General features: G+C 39.2%; 1 protein-coding gene across 1 annotated transcript in view; it reads left to right on the top strand.

Annotated features, from left to right (window-relative positions):
• The window catches only part of LOXL4 (lysyl oxidase like 4), a 62,250-nt gene that overhangs the window by 11,162 nt on the left and 28,663 nt on the right, over positions 1-22,425 (top strand). The window contains exons 3-5 of the mRNA XM_075215145.1: positions 2,396-2,604; positions 16,412-16,450; positions 18,506-18,719. Coding sequence (XP_075071246.1) covers positions 2,396-2,604; positions 16,412-16,450; positions 18,506-18,719 — 462 coding nt within the window. The remainder of the gene's footprint in view (positions 1-2,395; positions 2,605-16,411; positions 16,451-18,505; positions 18,720-22,425) is intronic.

The following is a 22,425-nucleotide window of genomic DNA, read 5'->3' as shown; positions in this document are numbered from 1 at the left end:
TGTAATAGCTGCGGAAGACACACAGATACTAATCTAGACCAGAAGATAAACGTGTACATGCTCCTACCTGCAGCATTGTCATTATACCAATAGGTCTCTAACATTAAATGAATGTTTGTTTAAATTGCAGCCTTGTTCATTTTTTCCTCTGTAAACAGCACAACGGTTGCTATTTATTCAAAGATAAGAAGCGCAACAATGTTACTTCCAGCTAAACAATGAGTTGTTTTAATATTTGTCTTCCTGTTGATTGAATCGATGCAACGTTGCTGGTGCGTACACTGGCTGTTATAAGCTGTACGCCTCTTGTTTCATTACATTTTTTTTAAATAGATAGCCTATATCATTTGGTAAAAGCTGTAATATTCATAATAGATCTGACGTCCTACCAGCCAAGAATATCAGAAGCTTCTGAAAGGAAATGTCTTTTAGAACACTGTGATTTTATACTTAACACCCATAGTATGAGGCTCACTTAGGGGACTATTTAGTAAGCTATAACCCATGCACAAATGACTTTATCCGCCTAGTTTAGGCATTTTAAAGTAACACACCTATCTAACAAAAGCCTAAGGCAGGAGATAGTAAAGATATCCCCTGCATTATGATAACTATCGCTTTAAACCGGAGTCTCCATAATTTTCAATAGGGACTGCGGTCTGGGCCAAATTAACGCGCTCCAAAATGCCTAGCTTTTCAGAACTTATCTCTGATGGTGAACGTCGTCTGAAGAGGGCGCCAGCCGCTCTGCGCTATGGTTCAAACCAGCCAAGTTCCAGCGATTAAATGATCACGTTTGGAAATCCTGGCAAAACCGTGCAAAGTTTGGTGTTAGTGAGGATGATCCATTAATGACCACTTTAAGGCATAAGTCTCAAACAATTTCAGTATCTGTTGATGTAGAGTATTGGGGTTGAGTTGCCTCATCTCTGGGACAACCTCCTATTGGATGCTCTGTCCTGGAATGATTGTTAAATAAGTGGCCGCGTTGTAGCATCTCTTATTATTGCGATAGGGAATGATACTTAATGGGGAGGAAATAGGCCCCATCGAGTTAAGAGCAAAACAAAAAAAAGGAGCAAATTTACACCAATCCATGTTGCACTGCTGGGGGTGGGTTAAAATGTGCAGGCAGTTTTAGAGTTGGGAGGGAGTGTCCTGGCTGAGCTCTAACTTGCAATGTAATAATAAAGCTGTGCAGTATGTGTGCTACATACAAAACTAGTCAGTATTTTCCCTGCATGCAACAAAAATAAATAAATATATTTGCTCCTCTTGCATTGCAGCTTGGTTTGTCCAGGAGCAAATCTGCACCCTTTTCCCTTAGCTCCTATCTCTAAATGACGCCCAATAATTGTATTAAACTACATGGCAGTTATTCTGTCACCTATATGAGAATGTAGATAAGAGGCACTATGTGTAGCAACAGGTGCACATTGTATGTCTACTCTAATCCCCTTCACTACTTGTACTACTGCCTTTAAATGAGAAGATATAATAAATGGAAATCTATTGCTGTAATTAACATTGCTAATGTCAGTCGCCATCTTTAAACTAGCAGAATGTTGCTCAATCTGTCTACCTGACAACAGGAAAGGGAGGTAATTAAAAGAAATAATATTACACGTATATCGAATGCAGTTTAGGAAGTCGATTATCAAAGACTCTGTCAAATTATTTAGTAAGATCTGGGAGCTCTGTACACCACAACCTGAGATTACCTTTCTAACAACATGTTTGGGGGGCTCTTGATACACGATCTCTCTTAGACACCCTACACCCTTTCCCCCTACTGCACCATGGTTTAGACCACCCCTCGCCCCTCCATGTCCCTTTGTTCGCACCCTCTAATCGTTTAAAAAAAAAAAATAGGATCTAGAGAGCTTGCAATTGCACCTGGTGCTTCCTCCTTTGATGTAAGGGTCTCGTTATTGTACTATTATATATGTATCTGATATGTGTGCCAAACAGTTTTATGTAATGCACTTTTGAGTCTTAAAAAAATACACTTGTTATTAATATTTAATTATATAGCGCCAATCATATTATGCAGCACTATATAGAGGATATGCAATCATTCACATCAGTTCCTGCCCCATTAGAGCTTACAATCTAAATTCCCTACCACACAAACACACACACTAAGGTCCATTTTAGAAAGTAGCCAATTAACCTACCAGTCACTTACCAACCTTTTACCCTTTCCCTCCGAGAGCCCTGGTCAGAATTGAACTCATGACCCCTAGCGCTGCAAGGCAGCAATGCTAACCGCCGTGCGACCCTCACAATATATCTTGATCTTGTTTTAGTATAATTTATCTGAGTGACATTTTTGTATGTGCACATGTATAGAGTAATTGTATCACGCTAGCTAACATATTTTTTTTTTTTTTAGCATACAAAGAAAATTGAAGAAGTCAGACTTAAGCCTATTTCAGCCCGCGCCAAGGCCAGCCTCCCAGTTACGGAGGGGACAGTGGAGGTGAAACATCACGGCCGCTGGAGACAGATCTGTGACCAAGGCTGGACGATTGATAACAGCAGGGTGGTCTGCGGAATGTTGGGGTTTCCCGGGGAAGTTCAACCCAATGACAAGTTTTACAGGTAACATCACACACCTGATGCATTATTACAGAGCTGTCACATTCTTACAAACTTACTTCCCCGTTAGGATTTGACCTTTTTTGCAGTTTTCATTTCTAAAGCTGTGAATTAAAGTTTATTTACTTTTTTAAACCGTTTATCAGCCACCCCGACCTTGCGTTCTTCATCATTTCTCAGGGGGACAGTTCAAGATGTCATCGAAAGATTTCTGGAGTTTAGACTTCTTCTCCAAGGTCCCCACGCTGAACATATTAGGTGCTCTCACTTGGGATGGTGACAGGAGTAGATTTACAGGAGACGTGAAGCACCACTTGGAAGATTTTGTTTTGTAGGCTAGATGCTTTATGAGGACAGTTTATATTACTACCTTTGGATCGCACAACAGTATTGAATGCCACGTTTATTGTCCACAATTTTGCAAACCCGCTATCAGCGGCAAAGCCTAATTACACATTTTACCTTACAGGAAAAGCCTGTGGTTGGGAAGAGCTGGATGAGTGGAAAGATTATGTTTCATTCCTGCATCAGATAAATGTGCTATTTTTATGGGCAGTCCTATGTAATTTATTCTTGTTCTGATGATGCATTTTAACAAAATTATTCTGGGAAGCTGTTTGTGCTATTGTCTTATCCAATGTTCCACTCTAAGCATTGAGCCAGTCCTCAGGCAGCAGCTTGGGTGATATAAAAAGCAGATTTTCTTGCTGCAAAAATTGGTGATTTCTAACTTAACAACATAAATGTCGATACGTGTCGTATTTAAATTGCACTGCGCATGCCCAGGAACTAACTATACCCAATGATCGCAAGTACATTCATTTCATCTTTGAATGCAAAGCACACTTCCGACAGCCTACGGTGTCATAGGTGACACTGGGAGGGGACTGGGCGTATGCACGTAGTCCATGTACAGTAAGGGTGGGCCAGGCTTGAGCACATGCAGCAACGTCAGATCAAAGCTTTGGGCATCTCTAAGGTAGGTGTTCTTCTGTCAGATCGCTTGCTGCAGGTCTGGTGTAAGTGCAGAGCGACAGTGATGACGGCTGCGTATTCATGCTAGAGCATGTGTTTGCAATAAAAAACAACATTGATTAATGATAAATATATTTCATGGGGCAAAAAAAATAAATACTTTTTCTTTTAATGTTTTTTTCATTAATAACTATGGGCCTGATTCATTAAGGATCTTAAATGAAGATGATCCTTATTTCAGTCTCCTGGACAAAACCATGTTACAATGCAAGGGGTGTAAATTAGTATTCTGTATTGCACATAAGTTAAATACTGACTGTTTTTTCATGTAGCACACAAATATCAACTTTAAATGTCAGTGTACAAATAAGCTATCAAGTATTTGTGTTCTACATGAAAAAACAGTCAGTAGTTAACTTATGTGCAAAACAGAATACTAATTTGCACCCCTTGCATTGTAACATGGTTTTGTCCAGGAGACTGAAATAAGAAGTTTCTTAAGTTAAGATCCTTAATGAATCTGGCCCCATATTACTAACAGGTGACAATCATTGAATACTTTCTTTTTCTGTGGCCTTATCTGTATGGAGTTTGTATGTTCTCCCTGTGTTTGCGTGGGTTTCCTCCCACACTCCAAAAACATACTGGTAGATTGATTGTCTGCTATCAAATTGCCCTTAGTCTCTCTCAGTCTGTGTGTGTATGTTAGGGAATTTAGATTGTAAGCTCCAATGGGGCAGGGACTGATGTGAGTGAGGTCTCTGTACAGCGCTGCGGAATTAGTGGCGCTATATAAATAGCTGATGATGATGATCATGACTTTATATATTACACATATATATTTTATGTACCCTGCAGTGTATTGTGTCTGTCTGTCTTAATATGGCAAGTGCTGTTTGGGCAGAGCGTTCCTACAAGAGACCTATCTTCAGATCCGCTTCTAGTTGAATGCGGATGTGCGGATGTCCGATTTACATGTGTTTTAAAAAAACAAACACCTCACAATACGTTCATTATCTGTGCCTTAATGAATCAAGAGCATAATGACTAGAGATGCTCAAAAGTGCTTCTCAAACTGGTTTGTTGAATTGATTTAAAAGTTTGCCTGAGATTGCAGCAACGTGAACAGGTTAAACCATGTTCAATCCAGTTTGAATATGTTTGAGCCAAGTTATACATGTTGGAGCTAAATGTCTATATTGTACAGTATTTGAAAAAGTTTCTTCTTATGAAAAAGGGAACCTTGTAACAGAACACTGTAATATTTGCTGTTATAATGTAAAGAATTGTTAAACATACTATATAATTTAACTATTTAATCTTGAAAAGCTACATTATAGTTTGTATGTTTTCTTCCAAAAATATTTTTTTATTAGGGCATTGAGATCTCAAAAAGAGAGATGTGAAGAGACAAAGGGTCAGACTAATAGACTTTTATAGCCCTTGTCCCGCCCCACCACTACCACTCAGTGGGGCCGCTAAGCTCAGGACTTTTGGGCGCTGTTAGCGCCCACATTATCCAGCGGTTCAATGTAGTTTAATACTGTTTTAAAGTTGTATCATGAATGTTGCTATATTTTGTGAATATACAGTATGTCAATGTTGTAATATATTTCTAAGGTAAACCTAAGTTATTATTAATACAGTTATTTGTGGAATTTGTATGTTCTCCCCGTGTTTGCGTGGGTTTCCTCCGGGTGCTTGGGTTTCCTCCCACACTCCAAAAACATACTAGTAGGTTAATTGGCTGCTATCAAAATTGACCCTAGTCTGTCTCTCTCTGTCTGTGTTTGTGTGTGTGTGTGTGTGTGTGTGTTAGGGAATTTAGACTGTAAGCTCCAATGGGGCGGGACTGATGTGAGTGAGTTCTCTGTACAGCGCTGCGGAATTAGTGGCGCTATATAAATAGCTACTGCTGATGTACTTGACAATATACATATGCAGTTTAAATGGTAAAATGTGCCACTTGCAATCTGCATGTTGATATAGTCTAGACACAGAATATTGTGTGTGCATTGAAGTGATGTCATGTATTTGCTGGGGGAGGGGAGGTAAACATAAAAAGTAGAAGAAAAGTCATAGTTGAATACTCCCCCGGAATGTCCGGGAGACTCCCAAATTTTTGGGAGCTCTCCTGGGAGAGCAGGGCAGCCTCCTGATTCCTGCCCGCTTTGTTGTTGAAGTGGACGGGCAGGCCTAATAGCATCATCCTGGCCACGCCCCATGTTATAATAGGCCGAAATTGGTATTGTGTAGCAGGGGCGGGGCCTGATGACACAATTGGCGTGGTCACTCCCCCAAGATATGGTCAACTTTGGAGATTTCCCGGAGGGGTGATCTCCAAAGTTTACAAGTATGAGTTAAGTTAATGTTAGGTAGAATGTAATCTCTATAGAGCTTGAGTGAAGAACTTATGATACAAGTGGGAGAGATGTCTGTTAGTACAGTTGGAGCCGTTCATGTGTTAGCGGTACTAAGCAGGAATTTAAATTCCTTCAGTGACAATACTGTGTATGAGCCGACATCCCTAATTCGGAGACACGGGATGTTATCTGTGTTAAATTGTATTAAATCATATTAAGAGACGCTACCAAGGACTTTGCCGTCACATACCCAGAGGCACTGCCATCTTCAGGCCACTGTTGCTCCCCTGGCTGTCGTGTGCTTGTATACTTGGAAACTTAGTGGTTTGCTGTGCAGTGTTAAAGTACACCGTCAGTACTGCGCCTGCACTTGGTAACAGCCTGAGTGATCTAAAGGACACAAGAAACTTGGAATCAACAGGAATAAACATACAATAAAGACAGAAGCTTTCAGTCTATTCCAGTTTGTCCCATTGCATCTGGGTACATACTGGCTGCTTTTCACACGTATGCACAATATTTTGTCTGTGGTAGTCTGACAATAGACATTCTATATACAATATATGAATTAAAATAACTTGCAAAAACTGATAATTTAATAGTTTTTTTTTTCTTAACACCATTAATAACCGTGAACTGCGCATCCCAAATGCGATCCACAATTGTCCAATTGCAAAACTGAGCCAGCTTAAATTCACAAATGTACTACCAACATGTTCAACTCCCTCGACCGGACAAATTTGATTGAATGTTGAACCGTTTCAAATGATTTCAGCAGCTCTAATGATGAATAAGATGTGTTTTATACTGTACACCGCACAAATACAAACGTTTCAGTTAACTTAATTTAATAGATGACCTGGGCGCTATTTCAGAAATGTTTATGTTGTTGGATCGGGTGGACGTTAAAACATGCACCATAATCTCCTTCTCCCTCCAGTAGACACCGAGTGTTGAGGAATGTTGTATGTTTTGGCCGCAAAAACAGTAGAACTGGAAGGTGGTTTAAAACTTTTAATCTTGTGATGCTAATTATATTTATTTTTGCAGCTTAAGTAGTCTTGTGACATTGATGCTATTAAACGACGCACACAGCAAGCCTTTATTTCAGTCATCTTAGCAGGAACAACTCCACATGACATAAGCTTTGTTTAAAAATGTTAACTTGACATGACCTTATATTCATAAAAGAAGCAGCTTTTCAATAACCTGGGCTATTTTTCTTTTTCCTTGATTTTCTCCAGCTCTATTCTGCTTCGATTTTTTTTTTTTTTTTTGCAAAGATGTTACAGCTTCTGTGTAGAAATAGTTTAGTCTTTCCATACATTTGTCCTTCTGGAGCCTTTAAGTTTCCAGCTTCACACTAAGTAGCATGTTGTTAGCGTGTACGGTAAACAGTCATTGTGTGATTATAGTAAGAGCGAAGATTATTTTTCTGTAGTCAGAGTTGAAGTGCTTGCCAAAGCCTGAGTAAGCAGAAAGAGGAGGATGTACATTTTCAATACTGTAGCACGAGACAGGTCAATTTCTGTCTTGCTGGAGATAACTCTAAGCTAGACTGGAACATTAATTATCTGAGCAAACCTCAGAATTGTTCTCTCGACAAATAGATTTGGCTTCATCATAGGTCTCTCATTTTCGATTCTTTGCTGTCTTCTTGAGAATGTATAATAAAGCACCCGACGGAAAACTAAAATTGTGCAGAAGAGTGTAGTTTAAGTTCAAGGCAGATATTAAAGCAGCAATCCCACACAGAAGATTTTTTTTTTGTCTTAGCAAGTTAAGTACCTTTTACGCATGCCTCATGCTTCATTTTTTATAGCTATCTTACTACAAATCAGTATCTCCTTTTCAAAAGCTCTCTAGTTGCCAAACAAAAATGCCTACCAGATGGAGACATAGCGAGTCTGCTACACAGACACAGGCTCACAACTCTCAGCAAGTCATGCAATAACATAGGGGGGAGAAAGAAAATGTCACATTGCAGTCAGAGCTCAGAGGGGTATTCTAAAGCCTGCTCACTACATCATATGCCACGTGACTGTGGTTGCCAAGGTAGTCCAGCAACATAAATCATTAATAACAGTCTAGAGAAAAACAAACAAAGGGAAATTGTAAATACCAACATTCTTCTTATAGCTTGCCACATGATTTATGCTAAAAATACACCTGGTTTCATGGGTTTGCTGATTAATTACGTGTTTCATTATTTAATCTCTGTGTTTCACGTTTGAAACCTTTGTTGAAACTAGCATCACATAAATCTCAATTTCCTAAAAAACATGTTGCCCAGATTCCTGCTATGTAAGGTCATGTATATATTGCTACCTCCTTGAATATTCTGAAGGTTCTGTGTACAGTACTGAATAGTTTTTTATATATAAAATTGAACTCTCAAAAATACTTAGGGGTAAATGTATCAAGCTGAGAGTTTTCCGGTGGGTTTGAATAGTGGAGATGTTGCCTATAGAAACCAATCATATTCTAGCTATCATTTTGTAGAATGTACTAAATAAATGATAGCTGGAATGTGATTGGTTTTTCAAACCCGCCGGAAAACTCTCAGCTTGATACATTTACCCCCAAATTGCAAAATGAAGAAATACCCACTAATATAACATATTGCAGAGTGATGACTGTTACAGTGACCTTTATCAATGTGTTCTTAGAACACCAAGGTGTTTAATAATATATGCATAAAACAAATCAATATTTACTTTCTTTTAGAGTTTTATTTTATTCAAAATGTTATCCAAAGACAAACATGTACAATATTCTTTTGCATGAGTTTAGTACTCTGGCTTGTCAAAAAAAGGTGCATGACCAGCACTTCACTTTGCAAACCTGAATAATTCTAGCTTTGAGGCACACTGAAATTAAAATTGAGAAAGCAATAAGGTTTTAAGTGCTGCATTAGTTCTGTATATCAGCGAGCAGGAGAAAAAGAAAATACTAGTTTATGGATCTGTTGGAATGAAAAGCTGCTTTAATTTGTCTGTCTTCAAATAGCAATATATTTGAACGGACATCACATTGATACCAAGCAATATGAAACGGCAAAAAATGCAGAGTGTGAGTAATGTTATATTGAACGTAGAAGCCAGGTAGACAATTTAGAGCTCATAGAATGGATTTTAAAAATCGGACCCAAAAGAGGGACAGTTTGTTGGAAAGAGTAACAGGGAGAATTAGGGGAAATGAAGAGGAAGGGCGTGTGGTGGGGTGTAAGGTATGTGTCCTATTTTGATTTAAAATTAGCAAGTTATTTTCTATTTGTAGTATGTATACTTTATTTTTAGTGTTGGCTATTCCTGAATAGTTCATACTAGGTGCCACAGTTTCTTGAACAGCCCAAGATTTATGTGAAGACAACAAAGCAAGTGAATGAAGTTAATGTGCAACAACAGTATTTGCAATTCTTGTACAGCTATTTAACTATGGTAAAAATAAGTATACTTCTAAATATTGCTATTCAGGCATAATTGGCCAAGTTCCCTATCCAGCAAGGGAAAATCCCAGTTCACCATGAATGACCACGCCCTTTTAGACACAGGAGGCTGTTCTGAAACTTTAAGATTGGAATTTAAGAAGTTCTCCCCGTGTTTGCGTGGGTTTCCTCCGGGTACCCCGATTTCCTCCCTATGTGTTAGAGAATTTAAAGTGTAAGCTCCAATGGGGCAAGGACAGATGTGAGTGAGGAGTTCTCTGTACAGCGCTGTGGAATTAGTGGCGCTATATAAGTAACATGATGATGATAATTCTACTGCAGGACTGATAATGAGTGAAGTATCACTTCCCCACTCCACCACATGAAGTTCCTCCTATATCTTTAGGACAGAGTCCTGATGGGATCTCAAACTGATCAAGAATTTTACAGGCATTTTTTATGACTGTGACATCTGCCCTGCTCCTGTGTATGGACCAACCAATCCACCCAGTCCATTTCTACAGAGCAAGTCTGCCCAGCTGTCAGTCACTCTCTGTCTGCTGTGCTAGAGAGACACCTCCCTCCTAACAGGGCACCGTGCTGCCGAGGAGCTAAAGATTGCACGGAGGATATGTTTAGTTATGTATAAACAGTCTAGATATTTCAAATATATTATTCAGCTCACTAATGCACAGTCTTGGATATATATAAAAGTTAAATATTAACTTGATTTGCTTTCTCTAAAGGACTTTCCTGAAGTGCTCCTCTGATGAGAGTTTGTATGAGGAGCCTTGTCTTCTTTTCTTTCTACCATTACACTGATTTTCTCCCACTTCAGACCAGCCCAGGTATAGGACTCCTACAGTCGGTGTGAGGCACAGTCCTTTGAATGAGTTCACCACTATCAATATCCCAGATGTAGAAGTCTGCCATTCTAAGTCATCCAGGGTATCGTACCTTGGAGAACTGATCACAACTATTAGAAGTATGGAATCTGTGATTAGAAGCCATAGATGTTCCAGAAATGGAAACCTAGCAGGTGGTTGCCAACTTATACCTTTTATTGTAAATTATTCTGTGGCTAATTTAGACCAGGTAAGAAAGAGACTCTAATCAGCTCCAGAACCTGCAAAATCTATGGGGTGCCAGTAATTAAAAAGATGAGTTGGCAATACTAATCTTGCCGTTATGCCAGCTGGTGTTGAGAGACTGGATTCTATATGGAAATAAATTTAGGTGGAGTTCTTTAACTCTTACTATAATCAGTGTCTACATCTAAGGAGTGGAATTGTTTTACTGACTGTTGTTCAACAACTGTGATCATCAACATTCATTGTGACCACTCTAAGAGCAGGGACCACACTTCGCAATATTATCAGTATACATTTCTACCACAGTGTGTGCTCTTACTTGCTTCTTAGAGTTATCATAGGAATCAGTGCCATGTAATTATCCCCCATTAGCTGGAAAAATATTCAGATCTCATTTTCCTTACATTAGAGTTACCTTATTATGGTGCCTTATAACACTTAGACGGAACAAAGTTACTGCTGAATAGGACCTGCTATGTTCTTATTCTATTGCAAGAAACTACCCTGCTATTTCCGCTTTGCTTAATAACACATATAAAAGTGCATAAAGTGTAGCATGTACTGGATGTTACATGACCTTTTGTATTGAATGCAAATATAATTGAATGGGTCTTGTGGCCAAATTCAGAAATGTGTCATTTAGTAGGGAAGGAACGACCGACTAGCCTGTTATTTAGACGAATGCATTTGGCACAAAGCTATGTGTAGCATATAGTTTACTCTAATTGTATGTATTCCCTGTACCACAATGTGTATGTTCGCCAAATGGATATGAGAACAATTATTCTTAGTAGCTTAAGACAATTGGAGGTCTCAGGGGTGATTTTCTATTATAAAGATCATCAGATCATTTAACAAATTATTGCTTATTGTACCTAATTTTAAATGGTCTGATTGACAGCTGCGCACGACCTACATCCAGTGGTATAATCACAGCTCTTCTCTCCTGGGGGCTGGTGGACACATAATGACCAACACCCCCACCCATAATTTTTATTTTGTTTATATGGACTTGGTGATTTTGTATTATGCCTCTATTTCACCAAACATTATCTCTAAATGCTTGTAATCCAACAATGTATGAACTGAATTCTTTTTCTGTCATTTTCCAGTAATCTTGTATCGTAGTTGTGTTGTTGCCCTACCGCGCCAAAGTCTTTGGATTGTGTCTGGTCAAGGTGCTCTATGGTAGAATGGGGAGGGACAAATTCAGTTGTTCTGTACATTCCAGAGCTTAAGCTATGGTTTTCTGTACATAACATGAGGAGGATTTGTGGATGTGAAAATAAAATGCAATTCTGATAAATTTTCTTTTGTTCTTCATTAACTAGACCGTTCCTTATTTGGTTTTTGCTCCTTTGTGTGTTTAAGTGTTGTGACTACTCTAAGGTGTACATGTAAGGTGTTCAGGTGACATACATGTAGGTGTTCAGGTGACATACATGTAGGTATGGCTTTTATGATGCATTATAGATGCCAGTACAGATCTGAATATATTTAACAAAATAAAAATATGAGGTATTGGTGCATAACACAACTATGCTTTAAACATCACTGAAATGCAGTAAAGGTGAAGTGTACACTTCCCATTACCTAGAAGGCTAAAATGTGACCTAGATCCTCAATGGGATTAAAGTTGGAGCTATCACTGAGCCTCTCAGGGCATCTATTATCTCCAGAGCCGCTCTTGCCATATACTTTGCATCATTGTCCTATTGAAAGACAGACTTCCTTCTCAGTTTACGCTTTTTGACAGAAATTTGTTTTTGAGTGTAATGTGCATTTATCTTTCCCATCCTGATAGGACTGTCAGCTCCTTTTGTTGAAAAGTGCCCCTATAATGGGCTACTTCATCGTGGGGATGCTGGTACTGGCTGGTGTGCAGTGTTTGATGTTGATTACATATATCTCTTAGCTTTCTGGCCAAAAAGGTCCAATTTAGTATTGTCACATCTCCAGGGCTGCTTTCTTGCAGCCTGCTCATAAAGCCTATCCTTTTTTAAATGTCTTGGAAATTGTTGAGTCGTGTACATTATCTTCCATCTTAGCCTCTGACTATAGATTATTGTATGTCACAGTTGGCCTTAAAACATCTTGTACTGATAAGTGCCCTTCTTTAGACTTGCAGCTTAGGCTGGGGACACTGCTGCTTTTTATCTGTCATAACCATCGGCTGAAAAGATCCTGACTCTGCACACTCCATAGAGATCTATGGACACTGCCGGTCCTGAGTGCATACACACTGCAGGACTGGAAGGACATTGTTCCATCATTGAATGAGATTTTTAGTCTGGCTTAAAGGAAGGAAGGAGGAAACCCATGCAAACATGGGAAGAACATACAAACTCCTCACAGACATTTCTTGATTCTTCTCTAAAACTACTTATACTCAATTCTTACAGAAGACTCTGAGGACATTATCAACCTATATGGCAGTATTAAGTGATTACCTATTGTGGAGCTGTAAGGTCCTTTATATACTGTTATTAATCATGTCCATTGTCTAACCTTACTTGACATTTTCACTTACTATCATCTACAGCAGTTGTTTTACATATGCCGGTCTATACTGTTGGCAGCATTCAGTGTTGCCAGGGTTATGATTGTGGCTACTAGACTTGTGAATCTACTCATGATGTCTTGGAAAAAATAAGTTAATTCGGGTCAATAACCTCTTGGAATATATTGTTGATGTTATATGGAAGGGGGATGCATAACCATGATTAATCTATTGGACATTTCAATAATAACCCTAACCTTGCCTTCACCTATACTGCCAATTCCGACTTGACTATTGGGGTTGATGAAAGAACCATCTACTTACTAGTACACACTTAAAAATGTAGATGTTAATACATACATAGTGGTGAATCAAGAGTCCCAACTTTAAAAGATCCCTAAAAGCGGTTCAAGAAAGGGTGTTATGATCCTGATATTCTAAATACTGTAAAGCAATCGGTAGATATTACAGAACGCAATGTGTTTGTATAATAGAACATGCAAACACATGTTCTAGCATGCCTAAGCGACTGTCATCACTATCACTTGGCACTTAGACTAGACCTGTAGCGGAAGCAAGTAATACAACAGGAAATCACGTACCTTAGAGATGCCCCAAGTTTGAATTGGACACTGCTGCATGCGCTCGAGCTTGGCATATCCATATTGTACATTGACTACGTGCATACGGCCAGTCCTCTCCCCAGTCCCCCCATGAAATCATAGGCCCTAGAAAGTGTCCTTTGCACTCGAAGGTTATTTAAGGATGTTCTTGTGTTCACTGGCCAATAGTCCGGTTCCGTTCATGCGTAGTGCGATTTTACGCAAAATACAGTACGTATCTGCACTTACGTTCCTTAATGAATCAGGCCCCTTGTGAGAACTTTATATTGGACTAATCAGATTTGTAATAAGGCTGGACAATGAAACGTCCCGTTGCGTAATAACCCAGATACTTTCTCTTGCAGTAAAAAATTCTATAGAAACATCAAGTCGGAAGAGAGAAGAATGCCATCCGATAGTAGGATTTTCTTGAAATGTTTATCATCTTTTCCCTGAGTAAAGAAAGTGTTCACCGAGCGGTATTTCTCAATCTATAAACAAGCCATGTTTTCAGTATTTCCTTGTTTTTGCTCAGGTCTCTTTAGTATAACTGACTGGCTCACTAATTATCCAACATGTTCTCACGTAGGGAATTGCTGAAAGAAATGAATGTGAAAACAATAACTAAATATCTGTCCTTAAATCTCTTGTATTAAGCCAATATATTTAGGGTGCATGACTGAACCACAACCTCACATTAACACTGGACTCTGCCTTATAAATTACCCTCACTGCTTGAAGTATATGGTTAGACCAGGTACCATTGACTATTTTCTACTGTCAAGTTAAATTCATCTGTATCATGATACTTTTTTAATCCAGTTATATTTTCCTGTTCCATATTGGCCACGAAAATTTGATCGCCAAAGCTGCTGGTTTGTTTTTTTGTTTTTGTTTTTCATCTTAAACATAAGTTTATTCCTTTCCTCTTATTTGCGTGCAGGATATTGGAGGAATTTTACTAATCCATGGCTTCGGTGTCTGTCAGGAACCTATTAACATGCTCATCATTGACAGTAAATTAAATATCACAAGTCTTAAATATTAATAAACATTTAATTAAAAGTTTAGGGACAACAAAATCTGTATCAATGATTTTAATTAACAGGATAGTTTCCGTGTGAATGTTCCAGAGTTGGCTATGCCACATGAATGATGCATTTCCGTGTTTCCAACATTTACACTTTCAAGAAGTGTTGGCATGGTGCGACAACAAACAAGGGATCTTGTACGCTTAAGAATACGTTGACTAGAGATTGCACTGAGTCAAGTTTCCAAAGAAAGACGTGAGGCCAGGAGTATGACCGCATGGAACATTAAAAAGCAGAAATGCTTTCCTTAGTGGTTTTGTAAAAACAAAAAGAAATGTGTCAAGGAAGATATCTCTTGGTTTGTAACATGTGAAAGCATGTTAAATTATGAAAGCCCTATTAAGATGTGGGACTCAATGTGGCTCAATTGGTAGTTAGAAATCTGTTCAAGAAATATTATTACTGCAGCATAGCTGACTGTTTGCAGAAACAAATGGATCTTATTTAGAAATAGTCAGGTTTTTGTTGGGTTTGTTCCCGTTTTTTTGCAATGATCCTTCTATTTCTGCTTCATAAAGCAGCTGAAACCCATCGCTAAGCTTCTTTTAATAGAACAATAAAAGCTACGTATATATTTTCTTCTGTTTTTGATGTGTCCTGAATTTCTCGAGCTGCATTAGGCTGGATTACGTTGTAGTATGTGATGTAATGTGTCGATAAACATCTTTGTTCTCCATGCAAGGAGTAGAGATGCAGTCGCTCACTCTCTATCTGTTGTGGAACTAGAAGTCACAGCAAACCCTATCGCTGAGCGACTACTAAAGTGTCATCATTATCATCATCTACAACTTAGAAATGCCCCCTGACCACGTCCAAATAAAACCATCTTTGTCCTGCCTTTTATCTGCGGCTACGTCCCAGTCTGAATTATACACTATTCCTCTAATACGCCCCTAGCTGTGCATTGCCTAGGTTAGAACACGTCTTCGCTCCCCCGTCATACCTCGTCTGATGTAAGGAGTCGTAAGTGCCATAGTTTTGTTTGTACACGTTCTGGGTATGTGCAGTGGGGAAAAAACACACAAAGATATTCTACGCAAACACCTCTACCTCTCACTCTGGGGCACATTTATCAAAACTCGCAAAATATGAAAAATAGTTTTCAATCCTTATCGCATTGATAAGGATTGAAGTATTTCTCATATTTATTAAAAAAGCAACACAGGAACTGCTGTTCCTGTGAAGTGGAAAACATACTTACCACGGCCTCTTCGTTCCCGAAGCAGCATGCGATGAACGGGGCTCCTCTTCTTACTCCAGTGCGCATGCGGCGAGTGAAACCCACAGGCATGCGCACAGACATAGACAACTATAGTTGCAGAGAGCGAGCGGTGAGTGACAGGGAGGGATCATGTGCGCTGTCCAGCTCTGCTCTTCGGAGCAGATCTGACAGCACTGAAACTTTTCATTTATGATAATGTACGCCAGCTTGAACTGGCGTACATTAACATGTTTCAAAAGTTAATTACATTTATAGTTAAATAGCGTTACTGAGCACTCCCCATACAATGTTATGGGGAGTGCTCAGTAAAACAATAGGAGATGCAAAGCAGCAGATATCTCAGATATCTGCTGCAATGCTACTATCATAAATAGCAAATTAGTGTTTAATCCCCAAAAACTGTTGTTTTGGGGGATTTTACAGGGGGGAAACCTTTGATAAATAGGCCCCTCTGAATCAGGACAGAATTGTGTAAGAAATGCTGTATATTGCCGTGCAAATGAACACATGCTGATATGTTATTTACTTTCATTAAACAGGAAACTTTGGAACATGAAGATGAAAGCCCCAAAATCTAGGTAACTGGATAATTTTATCTTCTATATTACTGTATTATTAAATGTTACGCATAAATAAAATAAAACAAAATATGAAGTGTATATTTAATCTGGACTGCATCCTATAAAACACACCCTATTAATACATTAGTAGTATTACCCTATTTCAGAGTCAGCCCAAGCTACGTTACAACTGGGGAACAGATCATGGTATCTAGTTTTATGGGGAGAGCCAAAATGACATCCAGTTGCCTAATGTAATGAATACTAGAATGTGCTTACATTCCATGGTTAATTAGCACATTTTAGTTTAGTGTTACTATATACAAACACGTGTCAATAGGTTCCTCCCATTTTGTGATGTCTATTCTCCTATGCGTATGGCTGCCTAGGGTGTAAGAACGGCACGGTCCGGTCCTGCCCTGTTTCCACGTTTTGTATTTTACTTTTAAAGATTTAGTAAATAGTTATTTTAATGTATAGATGAAGTTATTTCTCTGCATGTAATCAATGTAGCTGGGACTGTTTGCTTGCTCCTTTATAGTAAAAGTAAATCCGTAATAAAACAAAGTCACTGGGTGTAACAATAGGAAATAATAACTCTGGATGTTCAAGGTTCTTTAAAATGTTTTCGGTACTTCGGATTCAACAATGGGAGTCAGACACAAATATGCACTATTACAGCTGGCTTATTATAAAAAAAACATTCAAGAATACAAGGAATAAATCATATTGGGCCTGATTCATTAAGGAAAGTAAAGTAAGAAAAATGAGTATCTTTGCACCTTGGCAAAGCCATGTTGTATTGGAGGAGGAGCTAAATTTAAAATGTGGGGACATATTTATAGTTGGGGAAGGGCATGTCCTAGATCAACTTTAAATTTCAGTGTAAAAATAAAGCTATCAAGTATTTGTGTGCTACATGATTAATCAGCCAGTATTTATCTTATGCGCAAAATAATAAACTAATTTGCACCCCTTGCATTGTAACATGGTTTTGTCCAGGAGGAAATTATTTATTTTTGCCTTACTTTCCTTAATGAATCAGGCCCAATGTGTTAGTAACAGCGCTATTTAATGTTCCAATAAAAGGTAGGGCTGAATGAGAAGTCTTCTAGCACTGCCCCGCCCTCCATTGTTTGATGGACTTGTCATTTGCTCAAGTTAACATCAAATCCTGTTCAGGCAAAGTCTTCACAGTCCAGACAGCAGAATTGTGGCCCTGTAAGATCACACTTGTCCAGTTGTGTCCCATGGTCTGCACACTTTGTATATGTAGCAGTTAAAAACATAAAAAGGACTTATGATATCAAGGCTGAACACACAGATATTTATGGAAGTTTCCACTAGTGGCGATCTGTCCTCATTGGTAGGTGTCACTTGGAGGTACATAACATACAAATGAGACAAAGTTGGAGTGTTCCTCTTCCTTTGTTGGGACCATTGAGAGCGGCACAAACCCACAGATGTCCTGCTTGTCCCTAGTACGGCTATTAATACCTGTCCTCAGCCAGGCACACTAGCTTTTAAATATAACTGAATATGCTTTGTTTCGTGAATTCTTGAAATGTTCTTTTCTGAACAAGCCAGCTGTAAAATTACATATTGATGTCAGTCTCTGATTGTTGAATCTAAAGTACTGAAAACATGTAAAAGAACCTTGAACATGTGAAATTTATTATTCCATACGATTACCTTTGACCTGGCTCGCAGCGCCAAATGTAACAGTATTGATTCCTAACTTCACACATTCACGTTTTTTAAAGCTGTGTAGGTCTGTCATTTTCTCTCTTTAGATACTGAAAACCTTTTGAAAGAACCTTGAATATGTGGAGTTATTATTCAATTCTTTTACAGACTGCGTGCATGCTATTACCAAACAGTAACTTTCTAACAATTAACGAGGAAGCTACAGAACATACATTTAAGATAAAGATCTTTTTTCACTACTGGGTCCCTTTACATTTAAAGTGCGTGTACACAGCCTAATATGTTTAATTATCACACTTCATGTAGTGTGTATTTATTAGGAGGAAAATCTTGAGAAATACAACATATTTCTTGTCTATCTCCCAGGTTAAAGATGTTAAGTCAGAAGAAAATGTTCTGGATCCACAAAGTCAGCTGCTCAGGAACCGAACCCCATCTAGCTAACTGCAATGTCCTGGTCTCTCCCAAAAAGTTTAAACCTGCTTGCAGGAATGGGATGCATGCAATAGTGAAATGTGTTGCTGCTCCCAATTTCGCTAATGGAAACACAAATAACTACAAGAGGGCATTTAAGACTATGGTAAGAGAGTTTTATGATTGTTCTATTGTTCTCTCATATGATTGTTTTTATACTCAAATGTTTCTCCTTTCCAAACTGCTACGCACATCAATGGTGCATGTGTTATAGACCTCCCCATGTGTAAGGCATAACTGCTATCAGTATCTTAAGTACCACTGCTATACAGATTATTGGAGAACATTGCTGCCTGTCAATACAGAGAATCTCCGCGAGGGTTGAGAGGCAGGCAGTTAGTTGGCTGTCTTTCGCTGACCGTTGTTAGTTGAACACTTTCGGCCTGTCTCCTGGAATGACAGCCACCCAGCAGTACTTGGTACAGTGCAGTCAGTGCTCAAGAGCTTTCAGAGTATCACTATTATTGGTTGTGACAGGATGGACCACCTATGCCACCCTGTCTGTTGTTGCAGGAACCGGCTGGGCATACTTTGCCACCGTTCCTTTCGCTACCCCAAATGCGCCCTCTAACCGCAGTAGGAGGGGCTTGCAAATGCTGCCACCACTGGACTCCTTACCGGCATCCAGTAACAGGTTTCTTCTGGGTAACTGACGCTACTAGTGTACCCCGTTACTGGTGTACCTGGGCTGTTAACCCTGACCTCTTCCTATGGATCAGAGTTGCTGTGAATGGATCCTCCCTGGCCTATCACACTGGACAGAGCTGCTGGGTAGCGGGCAGAGCGGTGGTACAGGAAAGCTGGGTCCAAACCTTGAAAACAGCTGGGAACAGATTAAAGTTGGGTCTAATCTATAGGTCACAGGGATAGAGAACTTTCCAAGCAGGTCTTTGAAGCAAGTGATGTTTATTTGCTCACCCTGGTTAAAGGTACCAGTGAGCAGGTCAGATGAAACAAGAAGAACAACTTTCATTACAAAACAATGCTTTCTATACAGTTTTGGACACAGCCTCACAGGGTAAGCCAGCCCCCTGAGGTCTGAGCTATTTTTAGTATCAGGATGCAATATGTTTACCCAAACATGGATTTACATGCAATGCAAAGCTAACAATATTTACACTTATCTGTGATATCCTAAAACTTTCTGTGATTTCCTGCGTCTTGTTTCAGACACAGGAAATCTAACAGCAAGTCTAATAAAAACTTCCTGTGCCTTCAGGTACTGGACCCTTACACATCACAAGGTCTGATTAACATGGGTCCTTTCTTCAGACAGTTGCAGAATACACATTCCCAAAGAAAAGTTACAAAACACCAAACAAGATATTTCACTACCAAAATACACAAAAGACTTTCTCAAGAAAGGCTTATTGCATCGGATATATATTTCAGAAATAATGCATTTCCTCTAGCAAAGTTAAAACAAAAACAAATTTCCTCCCCTGGTCTCAGAAATAAAGATATTTCCTTTATCAAAATACACGCAATATCAAAAATAAGTATATTTGCAATTATATAAATAAGCGCCCTGTGTTATTTCCTTTAAATAAATTTATACCATAAGTTATTTATAAGTGATCCAGTCACGGTAATGCTGCAGTAGGCGAGCTGTTCATGCTTAGCCACAGCTGACAGTACTTAGTCTTAGACAAGGGAGGATGAAGATGCTGTCACTGACAACATGGGTAAGAGGGTGGATGTCCTCAAAGATGTCTGCTTCAAGCTTTATTCTGTATTGAAATCTACAGTAGGTGCACAGGTGACTAAATATATTTGAAATATCACCAAATGCATTACAGTTTTGTTATTGAATATTTGGCGCATACACTATATGGACAAAAGTATTCGGTCACACCTGTTAATTATTGAATTAAGGTGTTTCAATCAGACGCATTGCCAGAGGTGTATAAAATCAAGCACCTAGCCATGCAGTCTCCATTTGCAAAAATTTGTGATACAAAATGGGTCATTCTGAAGAGCTCAGTGACTTCAAGCGTGGTACTATGATAGGACGCCACCTTTGCAATAAGACGGTTTGTGAAATTTCATCCCTCAGTGAGTCTGGGTTTGGCAGATGCCAGGAGAATGTTACCTGCCTGACTGCATTATGCCAACTGTGCAGTTTAGTGGAGGAGGGATAATGGCATGAGGCTGTTTTTCAGGGTTTGGACTAGGCCCCTTATCTCCAGTGAAGGGCAACCTTAATGCTTCAGCATACCAAGTCATTTTGGACAATGTTATGCTTCCAACTTTGTGACAACAGTTTGGGGAAGACCCTTTTCTATTCCAACACGACTGTGCCCCAGTGCACAAAGCAAGGACTACAAAGACACAGTTTGATGATTTTGGTGTGTAAGAACTTGACTGGCCCCCACAGAGCCCTGACCTCAACCCCATCGAACACCTTTGGGATGGACTGGAACGTAGTTTGCGAGCCAGACCTTCTCGTCCAACATCAGTGCCTGACCTCATAAATGAACTACAGACTCAGTGGGTACAAATTCCCACATAAACACTCCAACATCTTGTGGAAAGCCTTCCAAGAAGAGTGGAAGCTGCTATCGCTGCAAAAGGGGGACCAACTCCATATTAAAGTATATGTATTTGAATATAATGTCATTACAGTCCCTGTTGGTGTAATGGTCAAGTGGTCCAAGTACTTTTGTCCATATAGTGCATATTGAGTATATCAAAATAGTCATTTCACTTAAAGCATCTTTTCAGAAAAGTGGGTGAGCGCTCATCAAAATATGCAGCTCCTATAGTAAAAATATTGTAAAAAAAGTGGAAGGGCGCAATGATAATGAAAGGACTAACAGACAACAGGAAATGTTTATAGCTCTTTTGGGTGGAAGTGAAAAGACCGTGTCGGAACTCCGCAAGGAAAGAGGATAAAAACAGAGAAAAAGTAAATCTTACCCTAGTAATCCCTATTCATAGTATGAATCCTCAGGATGTGGCGATACATACAGTCCAGGTGTAGAGATGAAGTTTCAGTCCGCTTTAGAGAAGATCTCCGTGCTGGCTTGATAACTCGTGTTGTTGCGTTTGACACGCGGAAGTATTGAGCTGGCCCGCAAGTGTACGGTGGCTGGTAAGGTTCAAAAATAATAACCAACGCGTTTCATCCGAAGTTAGGACTTTTTCAAGGATATGTTGGAAGGGAGTTAGAGGGTTCTTATAGATCATCCTTCTTCCTGATAGGTTGAATACTTTATTACTCAGAATGTGCTCCCAATAAAAGCTGGAACAGATGAAATTACCAGAAACAAACTGGAATAGATTAAATAATCAGGAACACACTGGAACAGATAGAATAACCGGGATCACACTGGAACAGATGGAATAACCAGGATCACACTGGAACCGATGGAATAATCAGGATCACACTGGAACAGAAGGAATAACCAGGAACAGATTTGAGAGATTGAATAACCAAGAATACTCTGAAACAGATGAAATAACCGGAAACACAGTGAAACAGATGAAATTACCGGGAACACAGTGAAACAGATGAAATAACCGGGAACACAGTAAAACAGATGAAATAACCGGGAACACAGTGGAACAGATAAAATAACCGGAAACACACTGGAACAGATGAAATAACCAGGAAACAAATTGGAACAGGAGACAGGAGTCAACTCAGCAGGGACAGAGACTTCATAAACTGACCTCATCTTGCAGCCACAACTGCTTTAAATAGTATAGGGCATTGAAGCGAAACTATAGCCAATGAGAGAATAGGGAAGTCTATATATATATATATATATATATATATATATAGATCCACAATGGTGACCGCCATCTTT

The sequence above is a fragment of the Mixophyes fleayi genome, chromosome 6 (genome assembly GCF_038048845.1).
Source record: "Mixophyes fleayi isolate aMixFle1 chromosome 6, aMixFle1.hap1, whole genome shotgun sequence".
Classification (NCBI taxonomy): domain Eukaryota; kingdom Metazoa; phylum Chordata; class Amphibia; order Anura; family Limnodynastidae; genus Mixophyes; species Mixophyes fleayi.
Note: the sequence above shows the minus strand (reverse complement) of the source record. Positions and strands in the feature narration are given on the sequence as shown.